Source organism: Sebastes fasciatus, chromosome 8 (assembly GCF_043250625.1).
Source record: "Sebastes fasciatus isolate fSebFas1 chromosome 8, fSebFas1.pri, whole genome shotgun sequence".
Classification (NCBI taxonomy): Eukaryota; Metazoa; Chordata; class Actinopteri; order Perciformes; family Sebastidae; genus Sebastes; species Sebastes fasciatus.
The window spans coordinates 35,382,402-35,400,859 of NC_133802.1; the positions used below are offsets into that span (position 1 = coordinate 35,382,402).

General features: G+C 42.9%; 2 protein-coding genes and 1 long non-coding RNA gene across 4 annotated transcripts in view; 2 read left to right on the forward strand and 1 right to left on the reverse strand.

Annotated features, from left to right (window-relative positions):
* Positions 1 to 2,981: 2,981 nt before the first annotated feature.
* LOC141772106 (uncharacterized) lies at positions 2,982 to 6,378 on the forward strand. The gene is made up of 4 exons (XM_074642762.1): positions 2,982 to 3,339; positions 4,092 to 4,193; positions 4,295 to 4,471; positions 4,571 to 6,378. Exons 1-4 carry the CDS (start codon positions 3,184 to 3,186, stop codon positions 4,739 to 4,741), a joined length of 606 nt encoding a protein of 201 aa, XP_074498863.1. The 5' UTR covers positions 2,982 to 3,183; the 3' UTR covers positions 4,742 to 6,378.
* A 2,285-nt stretch (positions 6,379 to 8,663) lies between these two features.
* On the forward strand, positions 8,664 to 14,671 carry ormdl2 (ORMDL sphingolipid biosynthesis regulator 2). 2 transcript variants are annotated; one of them, XM_074645212.1, is made up of 4 exons: positions 8,664 to 8,792; positions 10,681 to 10,854; positions 11,340 to 11,495; positions 13,302 to 14,671. In XM_074645212.1, the coding sequence occupies exons 2-4, from the start codon at positions 10,681 to 10,683 to the stop codon at positions 13,494 to 13,496; spliced, it is 525 nt and encodes a 174-aa protein (XP_074501313.1). In that variant the 5' UTR covers positions 8,664 to 8,792; the 3' UTR covers positions 13,497 to 14,671. The 2 variants fall into 2 exon arrangements, with proteins under 2 accessions (XP_074501313.1, XP_074501314.1); XM_074645213.1 differs by having other exon boundaries at positions 8,668 to 8,792; positions 11,340 to 11,491.
* A 2,103-nt stretch (positions 14,672 to 16,774) lies between these two features.
* Positions 16,775 to 18,458, reverse strand: part of LOC141773309 (uncharacterized) — a 3,496-nt gene continuing 1,812 nt past the window's right edge. Inside the window, exon 2 of the long non-coding RNA XR_012595069.1 lies at positions 16,775 to 18,166. This is a non-coding gene — a long non-coding RNA (uncharacterized LOC141773309). The remainder of the gene's footprint in view (positions 18,167 to 18,458) is intronic.

Sequence of the window (18,458 nt, forward strand, 5' to 3'; positions counted from 1 at the left end):
AATGAATGAATGTAATATCTTTCACAATGCCTGTTGTCTATATGCTCAATGACACCAGACTGGGAGAAAGCATCTTATAAAGGGTCATAACAGGTGGACTTTAGTGTAGTTTGTAGATTCCAACAGGTGGAATGAACCTTTAAAGCTATAAGAGATTTAAAGATATGAGTTGGGATGTGAACGTGTTGGCCTGCCGTGTGCACTGATGAGGAGGGAGGGGTGGATGATTGCTGCCCTATAGAACCAGAACCCAGCCCTGGGTTAGGGTTAGATATTATATTATTAAAGTTCTGTTAGTAACTTCCTCCAGGTATAAATCCTTGCTGGTCGGTGTCTCATGGTCTCTCGTGTGTCTCCGCTGTTCAGACTCAGACTCCAACACAAACTACAGTGAAGCACCAAAACCTCTTGGTTGTATCTAGTGAAGCTGTTAAACAGTGTTGGCCGCGGTCGGAGGACGCGGGGGAGACCGTAGCTTTGGTCTCCAGGACCGGAGTCTCTGCTGTACTCTGCTCCTCTGCTCCTCTGCCTGCCTTCACTCACACACCGCGCTCCTTCTCTCTCTCTCTCTCCACCTCTCACGTGCATGCTGCTCACTCCACACTGCAGAAGAGTTAGTTTAGCTCTGAGAATATCTAGTGAATGTTCAGTGGACGTTTGTGCAGAAATAACTGCTGCAGCTCCTCCAGACCAACAGAGGTTTCCCGTGTCTTGTGAAGTGACGGGGCTCCGCAGAGAGAAACGTTATCGTCTCCGACCAAACTCCGGCGTCTCCCCCGTTCCCTCCGGCCGCGGTCGGGAGGCTGAGGCGGGAAAAGCCAACACTAGGATCAGATCTAAATCATGTTCATGGAGAGACCTTGGTCTGGTCAGCTAACATTACTGCCAAGCAGCTGAAATATAGAGTGATATTGTGCTTTTAGCTGACGTGTGTCCCCTCACTGTGTTGAGTGATGCTCCTTCATGTCTATGTAGAGCGAGCACAAGCGCCAGCAACAGGACGCTGACTTTAGTTGACAGTCCCTTTAAATATTACCTTTAGAAGTCCATAGATTGGGTTAGGGTTAGATATTATATTATTAAATATTACCTTTAGAAGTCCACAGATTGGACAAACTGAGCAGCACATTTCCTCTGTGTTAATTTGTTCTGAGTTAATGTTGAATTGAAGGAGTAGTATATCAGGATATCAGTCCTTTTTATAAATGAATAGATAAAAGTCTGCTTCCATAGTGTGTTTGATCATATTGTTCAGTGCGCTAAATGAGTCAGTTATCTTTATTACACTATATAGAACGTGAATGGGAAAGATTAAGGAAGCTCGAAAATATCTTATGCCTTCCCTTATCATTTCCTTTCTCTGAAGAAGAAAAGAAAGAAAACAGAAATTCAGTCGAAGGGCAGAGGTTTTTCTCTGGTAGACGAGAGGGGCAGATCACGGACATCGTTTTGGGAAAGTTTGTCCAATCTGTGAAGAGAATTCTGTTCATTATCACCCTGAAACGTTAAAGGTTAATCTCACTTCCCCGACAACACCACTGATGTGAAACCTGATTAGGACACATTCAGGTTAATTGGTGTGTCACACTTAAAGTTGTATTATAACTATGACTGTCAATAACTTCAGATAAGAATATTGAGTATAAGAAACCCCATCACTGATGACTGGAAAATACTTCAATATTAAAAAAGTATAAGAGGGATATTAGAATATAAATAATTAATGTTCATGTGATTACAACAGACAAGTGGTGGAAAGTAACTAAGTACATTTACTTACGTTCTGTACTTAAATACAATTTTGACATACTTGTATTTTACTTGAATATTTCCATTTATTAATAATAATAATAATAATAATAATAATAATAACTTTATTTATAGAACGCTTTTCATATAAGACATGTAGCTCAAAGTGCTTTACAAAAAGAAGAAAATGCAAACAAGGGCAGATGGATCAAATAATAAAATTAGACGATACAAATACAACAGAAGATGCTGAAATATATAGGTGAAATAAAAAAATAAACAGAGACAATTAAGAATAATAAAATGAGAAAATGTGTTTAAAAAAATAAGAAGAATGACATTAATTATAAGTTAAATGAATGAAGAAGGTTTTCAGCTGTCTTTTAAAAATGTTGTGCTACCTTCTACTTCTAGAAGGAAATGTACTTTTTACTCCACTACATTTATTTAGTTGCTTTTTGCATATAAAAACATGATATCCTGATATGATGCAGTGCTACTATAATCTACCCAGTAGGAGGATCTAAACAACATTAAAATGCTCTTACCTGTATAATGTTTCATTTTCATTTCAACATTTATTTCGAACATGTAGAATACAAAAAAAGAAATAAAGAAATAAAGAAATAAAGAAAAAGAGAATGATCATACCAACAAGTGGACAGCCAGAGAGAAGTAATATTTACATACAATGAAAAGCATAAGAAAAAGAAATGATCAAACACTTGATGCTTTAGTTTACATATTGTAAAAGGAGTGAGAAGAACAAACTAATTTAATCCCCCCCTTCTCCATAAATCAGTCATTAATAATTAACCAGCTTCCTTATTGAGCCAGACATATACTCTAATTAAATTTCCTAAATTTGTCTCACTATAATAATAATAACCTTTTATCTCTGTCATACAGAAATATAAATTAATTATCCTTATCAAAATATAAATGTGTTATCAATCCAGAATACCAATTCATTACTTATAATGTGGTGATAAACCAGAATAATATTGTACAACACTGTGAAAGTACCTTCATTAATGCTGATAATACTGGACTTTTATTTAATAATTGACTCATTTCACATCATTCCTGTCTGTTATTTCTTCTTCCACCACTCTTCTCTTTTCTGTTTAACAAACAATGATGTAAGATGATGTCATTATTCTGACCTCTTCCTGCTCTGTTGTTCTTCCTGGTGAATATAGATTTTTTTGCACTTTACATGAACTCACCTGTCACCTGAGGATGCAGGAAAACCCTGGAAGACCGCGGTACGTCACAGACTGACTGACAGGTCCTCATCCCTATAAAACCAGCAACCAGACTGGAGGACCAGCAGTCACACTGTGAGGAGGACGAGCTCTCTACTCTACCAGCTCTCTGCAACAAACAGAAACAAACATCATCACCATCACCATCCTCATCACCATCCTCATCATGATGTATGTATGCTCCAGGACTCTGGCTGCTCTCCTCTGGCTCTTCGCCGCCGCCTGCTGCGCTCCTGCCGGGCAGCCTGTGCACGATGCGTGCGTGGACGTGCGGAGGAGCTCTCTGGAGCTCAATGACATCGCTCACACTGTATCAATAGAGGTAAGTGGGGGGGGGGGTTAGGGTTTTTTTATGATTATTCGGAATTATTAATGCAAAATACACCTCCAAAACTTTCGAAATGTATTTTATTTTTATTTTTATTTTTATTTAACCTGGTTAGTCCCATTGAGATTAAGAATCTCTTTTCTAAGAGAGACCTGTCCAAGAGGGTCAGCAGCAAGAACACAAAGCTGCAGACACAAATAGAGATAAAATACAACACTAAAAGCACTCAAATCTGCATTAAAAGAGAATTATCTAAAGACTAATGAGGGACAAAAAGGAACTTTTTAACTTTAAAAACATTGGCATGCCATAGAGTCTGCTTCTAAAGCTTCACTTTAGATTTAAACATGTTTAATGAGACCAGCTCCTTGATTTCCAGGTCATTTTGGAGCAGATTCCAGGCTGAGGGTGCAGAATATGCAAAAAGCCCTTTCCCCAATTAATGTCCGAGCATTAAAATAACTTTTCCATAAAGCCTCTGGAATAGTTTTCGGTCACTCAAAATTGTGTTTTGTATGCATGTAAAGCTTTTACAAGCACGGAGCATGAATGTCAACACATTTTGAAGTGTTTCTTACCAGCAATAGTATTATTATTTTCTTTGCCAAGGCATTAAAATACAATTTATCTAAATATTTGGACAGTAGTAATATGAACATTAACTCACATTCAATTTGCTGTGTTTATTTCTTGCTATGTTTATTATTTTTTATATAATGCATCGTTGTCTCTGACCTTGTCTGTAGGCACGAAATGGATCCAAAGATGTGACAGATTTCACCACCGCACTCGTTTGGATGGAGGCCAAAGACATGTGTGACCCTGAGACCCTGAAACAGAAGTCTGAGGTGAGCAGCAACACATTCATCCCATTAGTGTCAGTCTATTGTGATAGTAGAGAAACTATTGGGACATAATTCAACAAGTTAATTCTTCCTCTCTTTCTCAGACATGTCTCGGGAAGATGCTGGACGTCCTGACGAGCTACGGGTCTGCGGTGGAGAGGCTCGCCGGGTTCGAGAGCTGCTCGGAGTCTGTCATCAAAGTGACGAACAAACTGCACAAACTGCACCAAGACATGAGCAAATGTGTGAGGTCCAAGAAGTCAGGGACGGACCACCAGAAGGTAAGATCTGAAATACAAAGGTCACAGGTTAATTCAGAAGTCTGTGCAGCATTTATCAGATCAGAACTGGACTAAAGATTCATGCTTGTTTGTCTCCAGGAGTCCAACAGCAGGAAAGAAGACATCCAGCCCGTTGACCTCTGGGAGGAGGCTCTGCTGTGCCACTACACCATGGACAGACTCTTCTCCTTCTCCATCTTCACCGCTCGAGTCTTTGCCGTCGGCGACCCGGCTCATCACACGGAGGGCTCGGCTCAGAGGTGCATGTAGAGCGTGAACGAGCATCCTGTGTGTGTGATCACATTGATCAAAGCCTCCATATACAGCCTCCAGTGGCTGATATCTACAACAGTGTTTCCACTCTTGTTCCTCCCCATGTGTACATGGAATGTATTTCCAATGGAATTATTATCTAACATATTTATTCAATTCATATTTATTGTATTTATTTATTGGTATTTATTGAAATCAGTTGATGTCCTTTTTATGCAGAATAAATCTAATATTCAAACCCTTTCTTCATCACTGTCGTTTTGTGGTTCATAGATGTTGTCACAGTGTTTTTTTGTACCCGTTGTTCCTTCCACTGAAAACAGCTCATGAAGGAACTTCAGGAAGTTACCGGCGCTTTCTGTGAATGAAATTCCAAAACAACAGTCAGACAGATAAATAGTGAGAGGAGGAGGAAGCTGTGCTTTCCTGAAACAGTCCTGCTGCTCTCCGGAGATCCACAGCTTCCTGCAGACTTCCTCCCCGTCAGTGCGGTCTATTGTAGAGTTCCCTCACACACTCTGATGGTGCAATGTTGCTAGTAATTCAATACAAAAGGAAGGCGGGGGAAAGGGGAAGTAGCAGCGAGTGTTAGCGTAAAGTTGCTCAACAAGGAAGTTTGTTCTCCGAGTGACTTCATATCCAGAATTCATTCAACCTCTCATTCCATCTCTGAGGGTAAAAACTCCCTGATGTCAGCACATCTGTCATCATCATGGCCCCAAGGATTTATTCAGCAGCTGAAAGCAGACTTTCCAAAGTGCTTCACAGGAAAGGAAAGATACCAATGATGTGATGAAACACAAAGGGAATGGTAAATGGACTTGCATTTAAGTGCCTTTTCTAGTCTTTCAAACACTTAAAGCGCTTCACACGTTAACATTCACCTGTTTATGTTGATTTGGGAAGAAAGAAGAGAGAATTAAGATTGTTAATCATCTGAACACAAAGGGACTTAAGCCAAAGGATGCTGTCAAAAATCTGGGTGTTTTAATCGACAGTGATCTCAGCTTGAATAATCATGTGAAAGCGATAACCAAATCAGCTTTTTACCACCTTAAAAACATAGCGAAACTTAGAGGTCTTATGTCAAAGCATGACCTGGGAAAACTTATCCGTGCTTTCATCTCGAGCAGAGTCGATTACTGCGACGGTCTCTACACGGGCCGACTACCTAAAGAGACCATCAAGCAGCTTCAGATGGGGCAAAATGCAGCTGCAAAGAACTGATCACATCACTCCAGTACTTAAGTCCCTACACCAGCTCCCAGTAAGTCTCAGAACTGACTTTAAAACACTACTGCTTGTTAACAAATCACTTAAGGGGGGGGATGCTTTTCTTAATGGATCGAATGCTGCACTTTACTGTCTATTGATTGTTTTTATTATCCTTTTAATTTTGCGAGTTGTCCAGCATGCAGGAGCTGAACACCCAGCGGTGTCTCAGGAAGTCCCCGAGGGTCATTAAGGACACCACACCCCAACAACAGCCTGTTGTACCTCCTGTCCTCTGGTAGAAGATACAGGACCCCCCCAAGAGGACTCTCACCAGCAGACTGAGGAACAGTTTCCCCCCCAGGCCATTAGACTCTTAAACAGATAAATCATACAACACTCTCTCCCTCACATAAAGTGCAATAAACAAGTGCAATACTTCAATCAATGCAATATGTGCAATAAAAAAAATAAAAATAAAAATAAAAAATGCCTGTGCAATATTTTTATAGTTTGCAACCTCTACTGCTCCCATATATATAGATATCAATATATATCTATATATACAGATATATATATAAACACACCCAAAGGACATACAATAGGTAAAGACATCACCACATCATCATGACAAAAATCCCAGGTACATTTTAAATATTAGTGTTCAAAACATTCACATATAATAATAAGTGTAGGAGTAAAGTCAAAGAGATGCAGAGAGGCAGGATTCATTTCTATATTTACAGTGTGAACAACAGTTTCCAAGAGTCATCATTTTGTGTGTTTTAGTGGTGTGCAATATATAATAAATATATATAAAAATGTGTGTCAATAATTGACCTGACTCAGCAGACTGCAGTTCCTCAGGACGTCTCACTCATGTAATCTGTGGGCAGTGATGTCACTTCCTTATTTCATTTATCTACACACCGCTCACACTACAGGGAAGCAGTCTGCTGCAGACGGTCTGCACGACAAACAGGAAGGTCTGTCACTGAGTGATGAAGTTACAGAATTGGTTGGCCGACTGTTGGAGTTCCCTCAGTCGTTGCTCTTTCAGAATGAAAAGGTGGAGAACAGTTCAGGGTTTCTGTTTTCTGGGGAGCGTGTCAGCGGTTCAATGTCTCATCACATAGTGCTGTTGTTTAAGTTTGTTTAAGTTACGTTATGTTGTTGCTTCGTATTGTTTTACTGTACATTCACACCAAGCACGAAGCAGGTTTTAGCCTGGCTTTCCTCCAGACTGCATCTAGCAGCCACTCGTCGCTACTGCGGGATGAATCCAACATCATAATAATAATAATAATAATAATAATAATAATACAATAAACGGATCAAAATGATGCCGAAATAACGACATAGTGATGTCGATTTGTAAAAAAGACTGAATTCATGCTTTGTCAGGTCTGTCTGCAACTGATTCCCACTGACTCCCACTGATTCCCACTGACTCCTACTGATTCCCACTGACTCCCACTGATTCCCACTGACTCCTACTGACTCCCACTGACTCCCACTGACTCCTACTGACTCCCACTGATTCCCACTGACTCCTACTGACTCCCACTGATTCCCACTGACTCCAACTGATTCCCACTGACTCCCACTGATTCCCACTGACTCCTACTGATTCCCACTGACTCCCACTGATTCCCACTGACTCCTACTGACTCCCACTGATTCCCACTGACTCCTACTGACTCCCACTGACTCCCACTGACTCCTACTGACTCCTACTGATTCCTACTGACTCCCACTGACTCCTACTGATTCCTACTGACTCCCACTGACTCCCACTGACTCCCACTGACTCCCACTGATTCCCACTGACTCCCACTGACTCCTACTGACTCCTACTGATTCCTACTGACTCCCACTGACTCCCACTGACTCCCACTGACTCCTACTGATTCCCACTGACTCCCACTGATTCCTAGTGATTCCTACTGACTCCTACTGATTCCTACTGATGAATCTATAGAAATGGCTCATAGATGTCTTGTTTATTTTTGTAAAAAGGTTCAGTAGTTAGTTCCTAAAACAGCTGTTAGCAAACATTCCTCCAGCTAGTAGATTTGATGGGGATTATTTCCACATGAGGATTTGGTGCTTTTTGGTGCCCGTGTTCACTGTAATGAAGTAACGTGTCACCCGGTGCAACAGTGGTCCATTGATGTGTTTTTAATAGTAGTTTTGGACAACAAAGGAGCTCTGTGGCGCAGTGGGAAGCTTTGACTTGTATATACGAATATAAAAACTACAGAATGTCACCAGACGTGTCCTGGAAGTACTTTTCACCACTGCTGTCAAGCCACTGCTGAACCAACCACTAAACTATATTACTACTCAGTGTGCCGACCTTGTTTAATATGACACGGTGTCATTTATGAAGGTTTACATTTTATTTTTTTGTCTAATTAAACCTGAGAAGGAAATACACCCAGTGATGGAAGAAGTATTCAGATCATTTACTTAAGTAAAAGTACTAATACCACACTGTGAAAATACTCCATACTGCAGTATATCAGCAGAAGCACTTAAAGTATCAACAGTAAAGTGTTTGTTTCTATTCTGTCTGATGTTTCTGGATTCATATTTCTGCTGCATTAATGTGTATTTAACTGATGTAGATGTAGAGCAGGCGAGCTTTGCCCTGGTCTGGTGTCTCAAAGGGAGTACAGATGCTGCAGAGGTCACCTGCTGGACTACTGACACTACAGCCCGCTGCTGCAGAGGAAGCAGCCCTAACCCGGGGGGCGGGGTTAGCGTCAGGGGGGCGGGGTTAGCGTCAGGGGGGCGGGGTTAAAGGTATTTCCTGGTGAGCGGCAGCAGGAAGGTAAAGTTAAAGTTGACTCTGGAGAAATGTGAAGTTTAAACATGAGATACTGAGAGGAGCGATTCAACAGATGATTTAACATCTTCATCATCTCGGGTTCAGTCAGCGGATCCAGATAGCTTTGAGCTGTTAGCTGACGTTAGCATCAACCTGTAGAGAGCAGCTAACAGCTAGCAGCTAACAGCTAGCAGCTAACAGCTAGCAGCTAACAGTTAGCAGCTAACAGCTAGCAGTTAGCAGCTAACAGCTAACAGTTAGCTGTTAGCTTAGCAGCTAACTGCTAGCTGTTAGCTTAGCAGCGGACGTGGAGCCGTTTAAAGTTGAACAGTTGAAGGATGTGGGCGGTTATATGTTTATATATTTATATATTAACGGTTACTGGATGTTTTCGTTTAATACGTCATAACTAAAGTTTATTGCTGCTTCGTTGTTAGCTGTTAGCTGTTAGCTGCTAGTGAGTGAATGCTAACGGCTACATACTAACTGAGGGAGGAGGGGAGCCTTGTTTAGTCAACCAGAACATCTCAGGCGGGCGGAGTCTTCTCCCCACAGTTCATATATAACTTTGTCTCTTACAATGTCCCAAACAGCAGAATATTAAAGATATAAAGATATAAAGTTATACATTTATAAATGTATAATGATATAAAGTTATACATTTATAAATGTATGATGATATAAAGATATAAAGTTATACATTTATAAATGTATGATGATATAAATATATAAAGTTAAAAAGCACATTTTATAGTTGAAAAGCTGAACTAGTAAATGTTTAGTTTTCTGTTGATCGACTTATCGATTAATCGACTGACAGTCCAAAGTAAGTCTGATCAATAAGCACGTACAAAAACAGATTGATTAATTAATTCATTCATTCATTCATAATTAAAACTAGTTAACATTCTCTAAATACGAAGGAAAGGAGCTTCAATGCTTCCTTCATATTTCACCACGGCACCGCGTCAATAACATGATGATTACGGGAGTGAAGAGCTGCTCACATTCTCTTAAAGCAGCAGTCGGTAGAAACTAGGGATGCACCGATACCACTTCATTCAGACCGAGTACAAGTACTTACATTTGGGTACTCGCCGATACCAAGTTCCGATACGAGTACTTCTCTGAGCCAAAAGACCCTCGTTAACAGCCAGCTGGAGGGTGTGAGCGACACACGGCAGGCTGGGGAGTCCCGCATACGAGGCGGTGCGCCGCCACCGGCTCTAGGTCGGCTTGGAAAGGCTCGGGGCGAAGGTGGCTCGCGGCCGCAGCTTTACAGCGCTCCCCGCCCGGACCTCGCCGCACCGTGACGGGGCTCCCTGCTCGGCGGACTGTCCTCAGTGCTCCCCGACCGCATCGTGCCGCCAGATCGGGGCTCAGCCCACGTAAAAAAGGTGCCAGGGGTCTGTAGCAATGTCGGCAACCCACCCGACCCGTCTTGAAACACGGACCAAGGAGTCTAACGTACGCCTGAGTCAGAGGGTGCAAGCAAAACCCCGTGGCGCAATGAAAGTGAGGGTCGGTGCGCGCCGGCTGAGGCGGGATCCCGGCCCAGCGGGGTCGGGCGCACCACCGTAAAGTGGTATCGCGGTCGTTGTATCGGAGCCGTTTTGCGAGTACGAGTACATGAGCACAGTATCGGACCCGATACCCGATACTGGTATCGGTGCGTCCCTAGCTGATACCGTCACCACGTGGCCCAGAAGCAGAGAGTTCTGCATTGTTGAAATGACTTTATGTAATAAATGAAAGTTAATTTCATGTGTACGGCTCTGAGGGTTGAGACGTAGCCTCCTGCTAACATCCTGTTAGAGGAGCTGGATATTATCTGGAGTCCCAGCTGACCTCTGACCTCTGACCTGTGACCTGTGGTCTCCTGTGTCTAAAGATGAATGTGGGCGTAGCTCACAGCGAGGTGAACCCCAACACCAGGGTGATGAACAGCAGAGGAATATGGCTCACCTACCTGCTGCTGACCGTCGTGCTGCACATCGTCCTGCTCAGCATCCCGTTCTTCACCGTGCCGCTCGTCTGGACCCTCACCAACGTCATCCACAACCTGGTCAGTTAGAGAGGTTCATTATTCAGCGTTTATTACACATCTGAGACACAGAGCTTTATGTTCAGGGATGGGCAATACGATGATATCTATCATGTGACGATACCCACAGATATCTTTCTATACTGTTTATACTGTGGTATTTATCCTATATACTGTAGTATCTCTAGTATTAGACCACAATGAGCACGACTACCATGTGTTAAAGGAATAGTTCAACATTTTGGGAAATATGGTTATTCGCTTTCTTCTGAGAGTTAGACGACAACATCGATAAACTCACATCAGTTTTTATCCAATATTTATAAATCAGTATCACAATCCTGTTTAATCTAAACAATGTTCACTTTGTTCCACTTCTCTGTGAAAACGGTCGGCCCTGCAGTCTGAGCATTATTACTCTGTGGCTACTAGTAGTACCACTAGTACTACTAGTACTACTACTACTACTACTACTGCATCTCTTCTGTGTGCTGTGTCCTCTGCAGGTGATGTACCTGTTTCTACACACAGTGAAGGGAACTCCCTTTGAGACACCAGACCAGGGCAAAGCTCGCCTGCTCACACACTGGGAACAGATGGACTACGGCGTCCAGTTCACGTCGTCACGCAAATTCCTCACCATCTCGCCGATTGTTCTGTACGTAAGTGTAAAAAGTCGTCTGCAGTGTCTCTCACTGTGATGCAGTTAAAGATCGGGATCAATAAAGTTACTATCTATCTATCTATGATAAGCACGAGAGGCTGGGATATTATATTGTACTACTATATAATATTATATATATAAATAAATATAATACTGTATGCTCTCTGGGGCTGTGCCCATCAAGCCACTCTGTGAAGACCGACGCTGCGTCTCAATTGGTACGTTTTCTAACAATAATAACTAGAATTCGTACGTAGTACGCGTACTTCCGTACTTACACTTGCAATTTGGAGTGCATAAGTGTGTTCACACTGAGAGGAATGGAAAATGCAGAACACTGTAAGTACCCGGATGTTGTACTCAAAACGGTGAAAACGTTCTCACTAGGGATGTCCATAATTAACCGTTTAACCGCTAACCCACATTAAGCACTTTAACCGATTAGCGCTATCGGTTAAAACGGTTAAAAGAAATGTTAATAATTAACTCAAAAGCTGAGCGGCTCAGAGGAGCGGCTCGTCACTTTAAGGAGAAAAGCTGGTCCACCTTAACAGTCCACCTTAAGAGGCGGAGCCGGAGTTACAGGATACAGGAAGTCGACTCCGGTCTCTCCGGCTCTCTTGAGCGGAGCGGAGGAGTTGTAGTTTCATAGCATTTATTCACCGACAAATAAACTGTCCACACACTGCTACACCTACGATCACAGCTAGAACACCACCAACAACCTCACACTCACCGCCAACACACACACGGTCTGTTGGAAACTCACTAACGTTACTCAGACTACGTGTGGCGGCGGCGGCGAGCACGAAGCCTCCGGCAACGCTAGAGCTGCTAACGTAGCACAAACACACTGTCTGTTGGACACTTACTAAAGTTCCTCCGGGCAGACACACAGCTGACAACCTGCTAAACTAAACTAAATGTGAGCTGGAGACTTTTAGTTGGAAAGTGGCTGCATGTCCGCGACACTACACGCAGCATTATAGCTGCTAAGTTAACGCTCTCGGGCGGTGAACTGGAGACAGTGAACGCAGCATCGTAGCTGCTGAGTTAACGCTCCTGGACGGTGAACTGGAGACAGTGAACGCAGCATCGTAGCTGCTGAGTTAACGCTCCCGGGCGGTGAACTGGAGACAGTGAACGCAGCATCGTAGCTGCTGAGTTAACGTTCCCGGGCGGTGAACTGGAGACAGTGAACGCAGCATCGTAGCTGCTGAGTTAACGCTCCCGGGCGGTGAACTGGAGACTCCCGTCAACGAATATCTGCTGCAACGTTTAAACTCAATAAATTCTTCAAGCTGTCACAGAAACTGAAACTATGCCAAACCTTTCACGCTGCGTCAGAGCAGACAGGAAGTAGATGAAATTATCACCTGTTGTCTACGAGATAGGTCTCTTGAGACGGCGAAGGTCGATGAATCATTTTTCAGATGTGTAAATGCAAAAATAAATAAATAAATGTAAAGATTAATAAAAATAAATAAAAGTGGAAATTAAACAGAAGAGTAAGTGAATTAATACAAAGGAAAATAAAAAAGCAAATTAAAACAAATATAAATTTATGTCACATTTTATCAATTAATTAATGACTACATTTATTTTTAATATTATTTTGCTATTTTTAATGGCATATTCATTTATCACGTCCTTCATTTATATATTATTTATTTTTGATATGTCGCTTGTGTAGTTGGTTGTGAAGCGTAACGAGTTTGAGACTCAGAGTTTGTTGTGTATGTTTTTGGTGCTTCGGTATAAATGTCGATGCTACGCTGACACTCTTCTTCATCTCTCTCTGCAGGTACATTCTTGCCAGTTTCTACACAAAATACGATGCCACGCATTTTCTAATCAACACCAGCTCCCTCCTCAGCGTCATCCTCCCAAAGCTGCCTCAGTTTCACGGAGTACGGATATTTGGGATCAACAAATACTGACAGAAGAGACTGAACGCTGGATTTTAACCACCAACACTGGACTTTGTAGTTTCTGCTGAACTATTTTATGTTTCGAGGTCGAGGAGGAGAGAACCAGTTGGACTCGTCTTACCTGTACAGACTGTGTGGAGTAATATATAAAGAAGGTAAATGCACTGCTGCGGTTTTATGAAAGTAATTTCTTTACTGACATTCCTGATGTAGGTTTGTCAAAAAGACACTTTGGCTTCAAGGAATTTGAACTGCTGCACACTGAATGTTTATTCTCGACTCGTCCGTCGTCACATGATTTCTGTTACAAACTGCACTGGCTGCAGGTCTGTAGAACTGTCCGCTTGTTGCTATAAATGTGAATGAATTCATTGCAGGAGTGTGGTTCATATTCTGAATAGGGATGCACCGATACCGATACCGATATCGGGTCCGATACCGGTATCGGGTCCGATACTGTGCTCATGTACTCGTACTTGCAAAACGGCTCCGATACCACTTTACGGCAGCGTGACGTTGACCTCTCATCACCATCTTTCGGGTCCTCACGCTCCACCTCCCCAACGGTGCGGGCGAGACGGGCCGGTGGTGCGCCCGACCCCGCTGGGCCGGGATCCCACCTCAGCCGGCGTGCACCGGCCCTCACTTTCATTGTGCCACGGGGTTTTGCTTGCACCCTCTGACTCACGCGTGCGTTAGACTGCTTGGTCTGTGTTTCAAGACGGGTCGGGTGGGTTGCAGACATCACCGCAGACCCCTGGCGCCCTAACGTGGGCCGCGGCAAGATGCGGTTGGGGCCCCGGTCGACACTCGCACAGGGAGCAGGGAGCCCTGTCACGGTGCGGCGAGGTCCAGGCGGGGAGCGCTGTAAAGCTGCGGCTGCGAGCCAACTTCACCCCGAGCCTTTCCAAGCCGATCTACAGCCGGTCGCGGCGCACCGCCTCGTATGCGGGACTCCCCAGCCTGCCGTGTGTCGCTCACACCCTCCAGCTGGCTGTTAACGAGGGTCTTTTGGCTCAGAGAAGTACTCGTATCGGTACTCCGTATCGGCGAGTACCCAAATGTAAGTACTTGTACTCGGTCTGAAACAAAGTGGTATCGGTGCATCCCTCGTTCTGAATGACTTGTTGAAAGTTTCCGTTTTCTTTCATGCTTTTTTTTGTTCTCGATTGACTCTGAAGGATTTACATGCTTTTACACGCCTACAATAAATCCTGCAGTCTTGCTATAATCACGCACATAATCATGTAATTTACTGTTTTCTTTAAAAGCTAACGAGCAGTTAGAGCTACACAGCGTGCACACACACGGGGCCATCTTATCTTTTATTCCACAAGTAGAAAAACGGCTGATTCCTTCTGTGTGTGTAGGTTTGTAAGAATGAATCGGCAGTTTGTGAGCAGTGGGGAAGTCCAGACACTTTACATGAAGCCACCGTGAGGGGGCCGTCACAGCGTGTGCAATCTGCTCATATATCCAGAGGGATTCCCCCCCTTCTGCCTGCAACCTGTTCATGTTTGCATTGCAGTGAGGTTTCCCTGTCTGTGATGCGTTGTTTTTGGGGAAGTTAAGTCACAGGAAATGCAGCGGCATGTGAATGTGATTACTGTTGAGTGTGCCGACCTGATCCTAGGAAACGAATGCAAATATCGCTCGCTGTATCAGCTGTTTCATTCACATATGTGTGTAATCATCAGCAATAGTTATTGGGGTGTTCCCTACCTTCGAAACGCTGCGAGGACATTACCATTAATGTAAAGAAGCCGGCGGTGGGACGCAGAGGGGCAGGCGGGCTAAATGTCATCAGATATCATCACTGAAACCGGAGAGTGGGGGAGAAGAGGATGAACACAATGCAACAGGTTACAGAAAGCTGCCTGATGGAAGATAACGCTATCTCGCTCGAACAGCACGTCTTGGTCACCCACTGCAGTTTTTTTCCCCAGTTCTGCTTCTTCACTTTCAATTTAACGTGAACTCAGAAAACTTGATAAGAAGCTAAATGTTTAAAAACTGAGAGCTTTTAGTGCACATGACTCATGGCACATGCAGTTCAAGCATGTATGTCAGTCATCACTGTTTTTGATTTGAACATTTGAAACAGAGTTACATGGAAATGGAGAGGTCAGGGGTCAAGTGTAGATATGAGAAAGGTCAGAAAATTTTACTCTGCTGCAGACGGTAAAACCTCCTCCCAAAAATTCCTAGAAAATGTGTTCATATTTTAACAGAAGATTTAAAAACGTGACTCAGAAAGAAAACCAAGAAAACTCACTGAATCAATAATAACCAGCTCTGACTGATTACTGTCAGTTCTGATCAATAATAACCAGCTATGATTGATCACTGTCAGTTCTGATCAATAATAACCAGCTGTGACTGATCACTGTCAGTTCTGATCAATAATAACCAGCTGTGATTGATCACTGTCAGTTCTGATCAATAATAACCAGCTGTGACTGATCACTGTCAGTTCTAATCAATAATAACCAGCTATGACTGATTACTGTCAGTTCTGATCAATAATAACTAGCTATGACTGATTACTGTCAGTTCTGATCAATGATAACCAGCTCTGACTGATTACTGTATCAGTTCTGATCAATAATAACCAGCTATGATTGATCACTGTCAGTTCTGATCAATAATAACCAGCTGTGACTGATCACTGTCAGTTCTGATCAATAATAACCAGCTGTGATTGATCACTGTCAGTTCTGATCAATAATAACCAGCTGTGACTGATCACTGTCAGTTCTAATCAATAATAACCAGCTATGACTGATTACTGTCAGTTCTGATCAATAATAACTAGCTATGACTGATTACTGTCAGTTCTGATCAATGATAACCAGCTATGACTGATTACTGTATCAGTTCTGATCAATAACAATAATAAATAGTGATGTCAGGTGCTATCCAGACAAGTTGATCAGATCATTGATCAGAATCAATACTGACAACAGCTCAAATCATCAGCTTTCAGCTTCTCACATTGAAGGATCATCTGTTTCATGTCATTGTACTCGTCTATATATAATATATTATATATAATACAAATATATATAGTATATAATACATATATATACTAGAAGTGGATGTTATCCACTCCGCTATTACGAACATCTGGAGCTCCAAAGCTCAGACTCTTCAACTCCAACATCAAACCAAATACTCCTCTACGGTTCAGAGACGTGGAGGACAACCGAGACCACGATAGCAATAGTACCAACATTCATAAACAAACTGCCTGATCTTAAACATCCACTGGCCAGATGCCATCAGCAGCAATGACCTCCGGCAGAGAACAGGTGAGGAACCTGTGGAAGAAGAGATCAGGAGGGGATGGATCGGCCTCAGTACCAGCATCACCAGGTCAGAGCTCATATAGTTTTTATTCAAAAATATTTTGGGGACATGTCCTCTGATTTATGTCCATTAAAATGAAAACAGTGAAACACAAAGTTGAACAAACTTTCCTCCCCGAGCAGAAAGATGGAATAATAATAATAACTACCGCGTGCAGTACTATACATGTAGTCTACATGGAGTACTGCACATGTAGTCTGCATGGTGTACTGCACATGTAGTCTACATGGTGTACTGCACATGTAGTCTACATGGTGTACTGTACATGTAGTCTGCATGGAGTACTGCACATGTAGTCTGCATGGTGTACTGCACATGTAGTCTACATGGTGTACTGCACATGTAGTCTACATGGTGTACTGTACATGTAGTCTGCATGGAGTACTGTACATGTAGTCTGCATGGAGTGCTGTACATGTAGTCTGCATGGTGTACTGTACATGTAGTCTGCATGGAGTGCTGTACATGTAGTCTGCATGGTGTACTGTACATGTAGTCTGCATGGAGTGCTGTACATGTAGTCTGCATGGTGTACTGTACATGTAGTCTGCATGGAGTACTGCACATGTAGTCTGCATGGAGTACTGTACATGTAGTCTGCATGGAGTACTGTACATGTAGTCTGCATGGAGTGCTGTACATGTAGTCTGCATGGAGTACTGTACATGTAGTCTGCATGGTGTACTGTACATGTAGTCTGCATGGAGTGCTGTACATGTAGTCTGCATGGTGTACTGTACATGTAGTCTGCATGGAGTACTGCACATGTAGTCTACATGGAGTACTGTACATGTAGTCTGGAGGCTCATTGAGAACTGGAGCCTGTGAACATGTTTTGTAAATTAAAACGTAAAAACCTTTTCTAAGCTAAAGAACACAAACTTCCATCACACAGTAAAAAGTTACATCTCTTTGACCTTTGACCTTCACTGAGAAACAGCAGAACCTTTAACAGAGACCTTTAGGAGATCTGGCATTAGTGCACGTCCTCTGAAACGACATTACTTTAACAGATGTGACCACACTGTTCTGCCGGCTCTTCGTTGAGAGCCCGGACACATGGCGACATTTTCTTAATGCGGCCTCCGCAATGATCACTCAAAAGTCCGTCCGGAGAGACGTCCTCCACGGAGAGACGTCCTCCGGCCACCTCTCTGAAAGGCAATAATACCGTTGTCTCTATTTTCATATTCGTCTCTTAAACAGGGTGCCGTCTCACTCCGGTTTCATCGTCGGCTCTTCCTCCCCCTCGTCGTCCGTGTCAAAAAATTCATCCTCAAAAAAAGATCCTCCGAAGCCGTATTCCTGCGCGTGGACAGACGCCTCGTTGGACATCAAGTGAGGAGACCCTTCAACGAAATCAGCAAACCTGTGGATTAAAGTGAGAATATCAGCAACCATATCAGTGTTACAGTATATATAAACCATGTACTGGCAGTACTGAGCAGGTGATACAACATGAATTAAATACACTCTGATCTGTGTCGGTGTGGTCAGGTGGTCAACATGTAAACTTCCACGGCTATGGAGTGATTAGCCGGACGCAGAAGTCAATTAAGAGTGCCTTTCTCTTTGTGTTAAACCGAGCTTAGGCTGAGCTTACATCATCATGCTTTAACAGATTATATAAACTCGGGGAAAAAAGTTCGGAAATCTGTGTT

Excerpts from the sequence above, each read along its gene's own strand:
- ormdl2 (XM_074645212.1), top strand. The coding sequence starts at position 10,681 with ATGAATGTGGGCGTAGCTCACAGCGAGGTGAACCCCAACACCAGGGTG. Across the intron at positions 10,855-11,339 it reads CCAACGTCATCCACAACCTG|GTGATGTACCTGTTTCTACA; the intron begins GTCAGTTAGAGA and ends TGTCCTCTGCAG. Across the intron at positions 11,496-13,301 it reads TCTCGCCGATTGTTCTGTAC|GTACATTCTTGCCAGTTTCT; the intron begins GTAAGTGTAAAA and ends CTCTCTCTGCAG.
- LOC141772106 (XM_074642762.1), top strand. The coding sequence starts at position 3,184 with ATGATGTATGTATGCTCCAGGACTCTGGCTGCTCTCCTCTGGCTCTTC. Across the intron at positions 3,340-4,091 it reads CTCACACTGTATCAATAGAG|GCACGAAATGGATCCAAAGA; the intron begins GTAAGTGGGGGG and ends CCTTGTCTGTAG. Across the intron at positions 4,472-4,570 it reads CAGGGACGGACCACCAGAAG|GAGTCCAACAGCAGGAAAGA; the intron begins GTAAGATCTGAA and ends GTTTGTCTCCAG.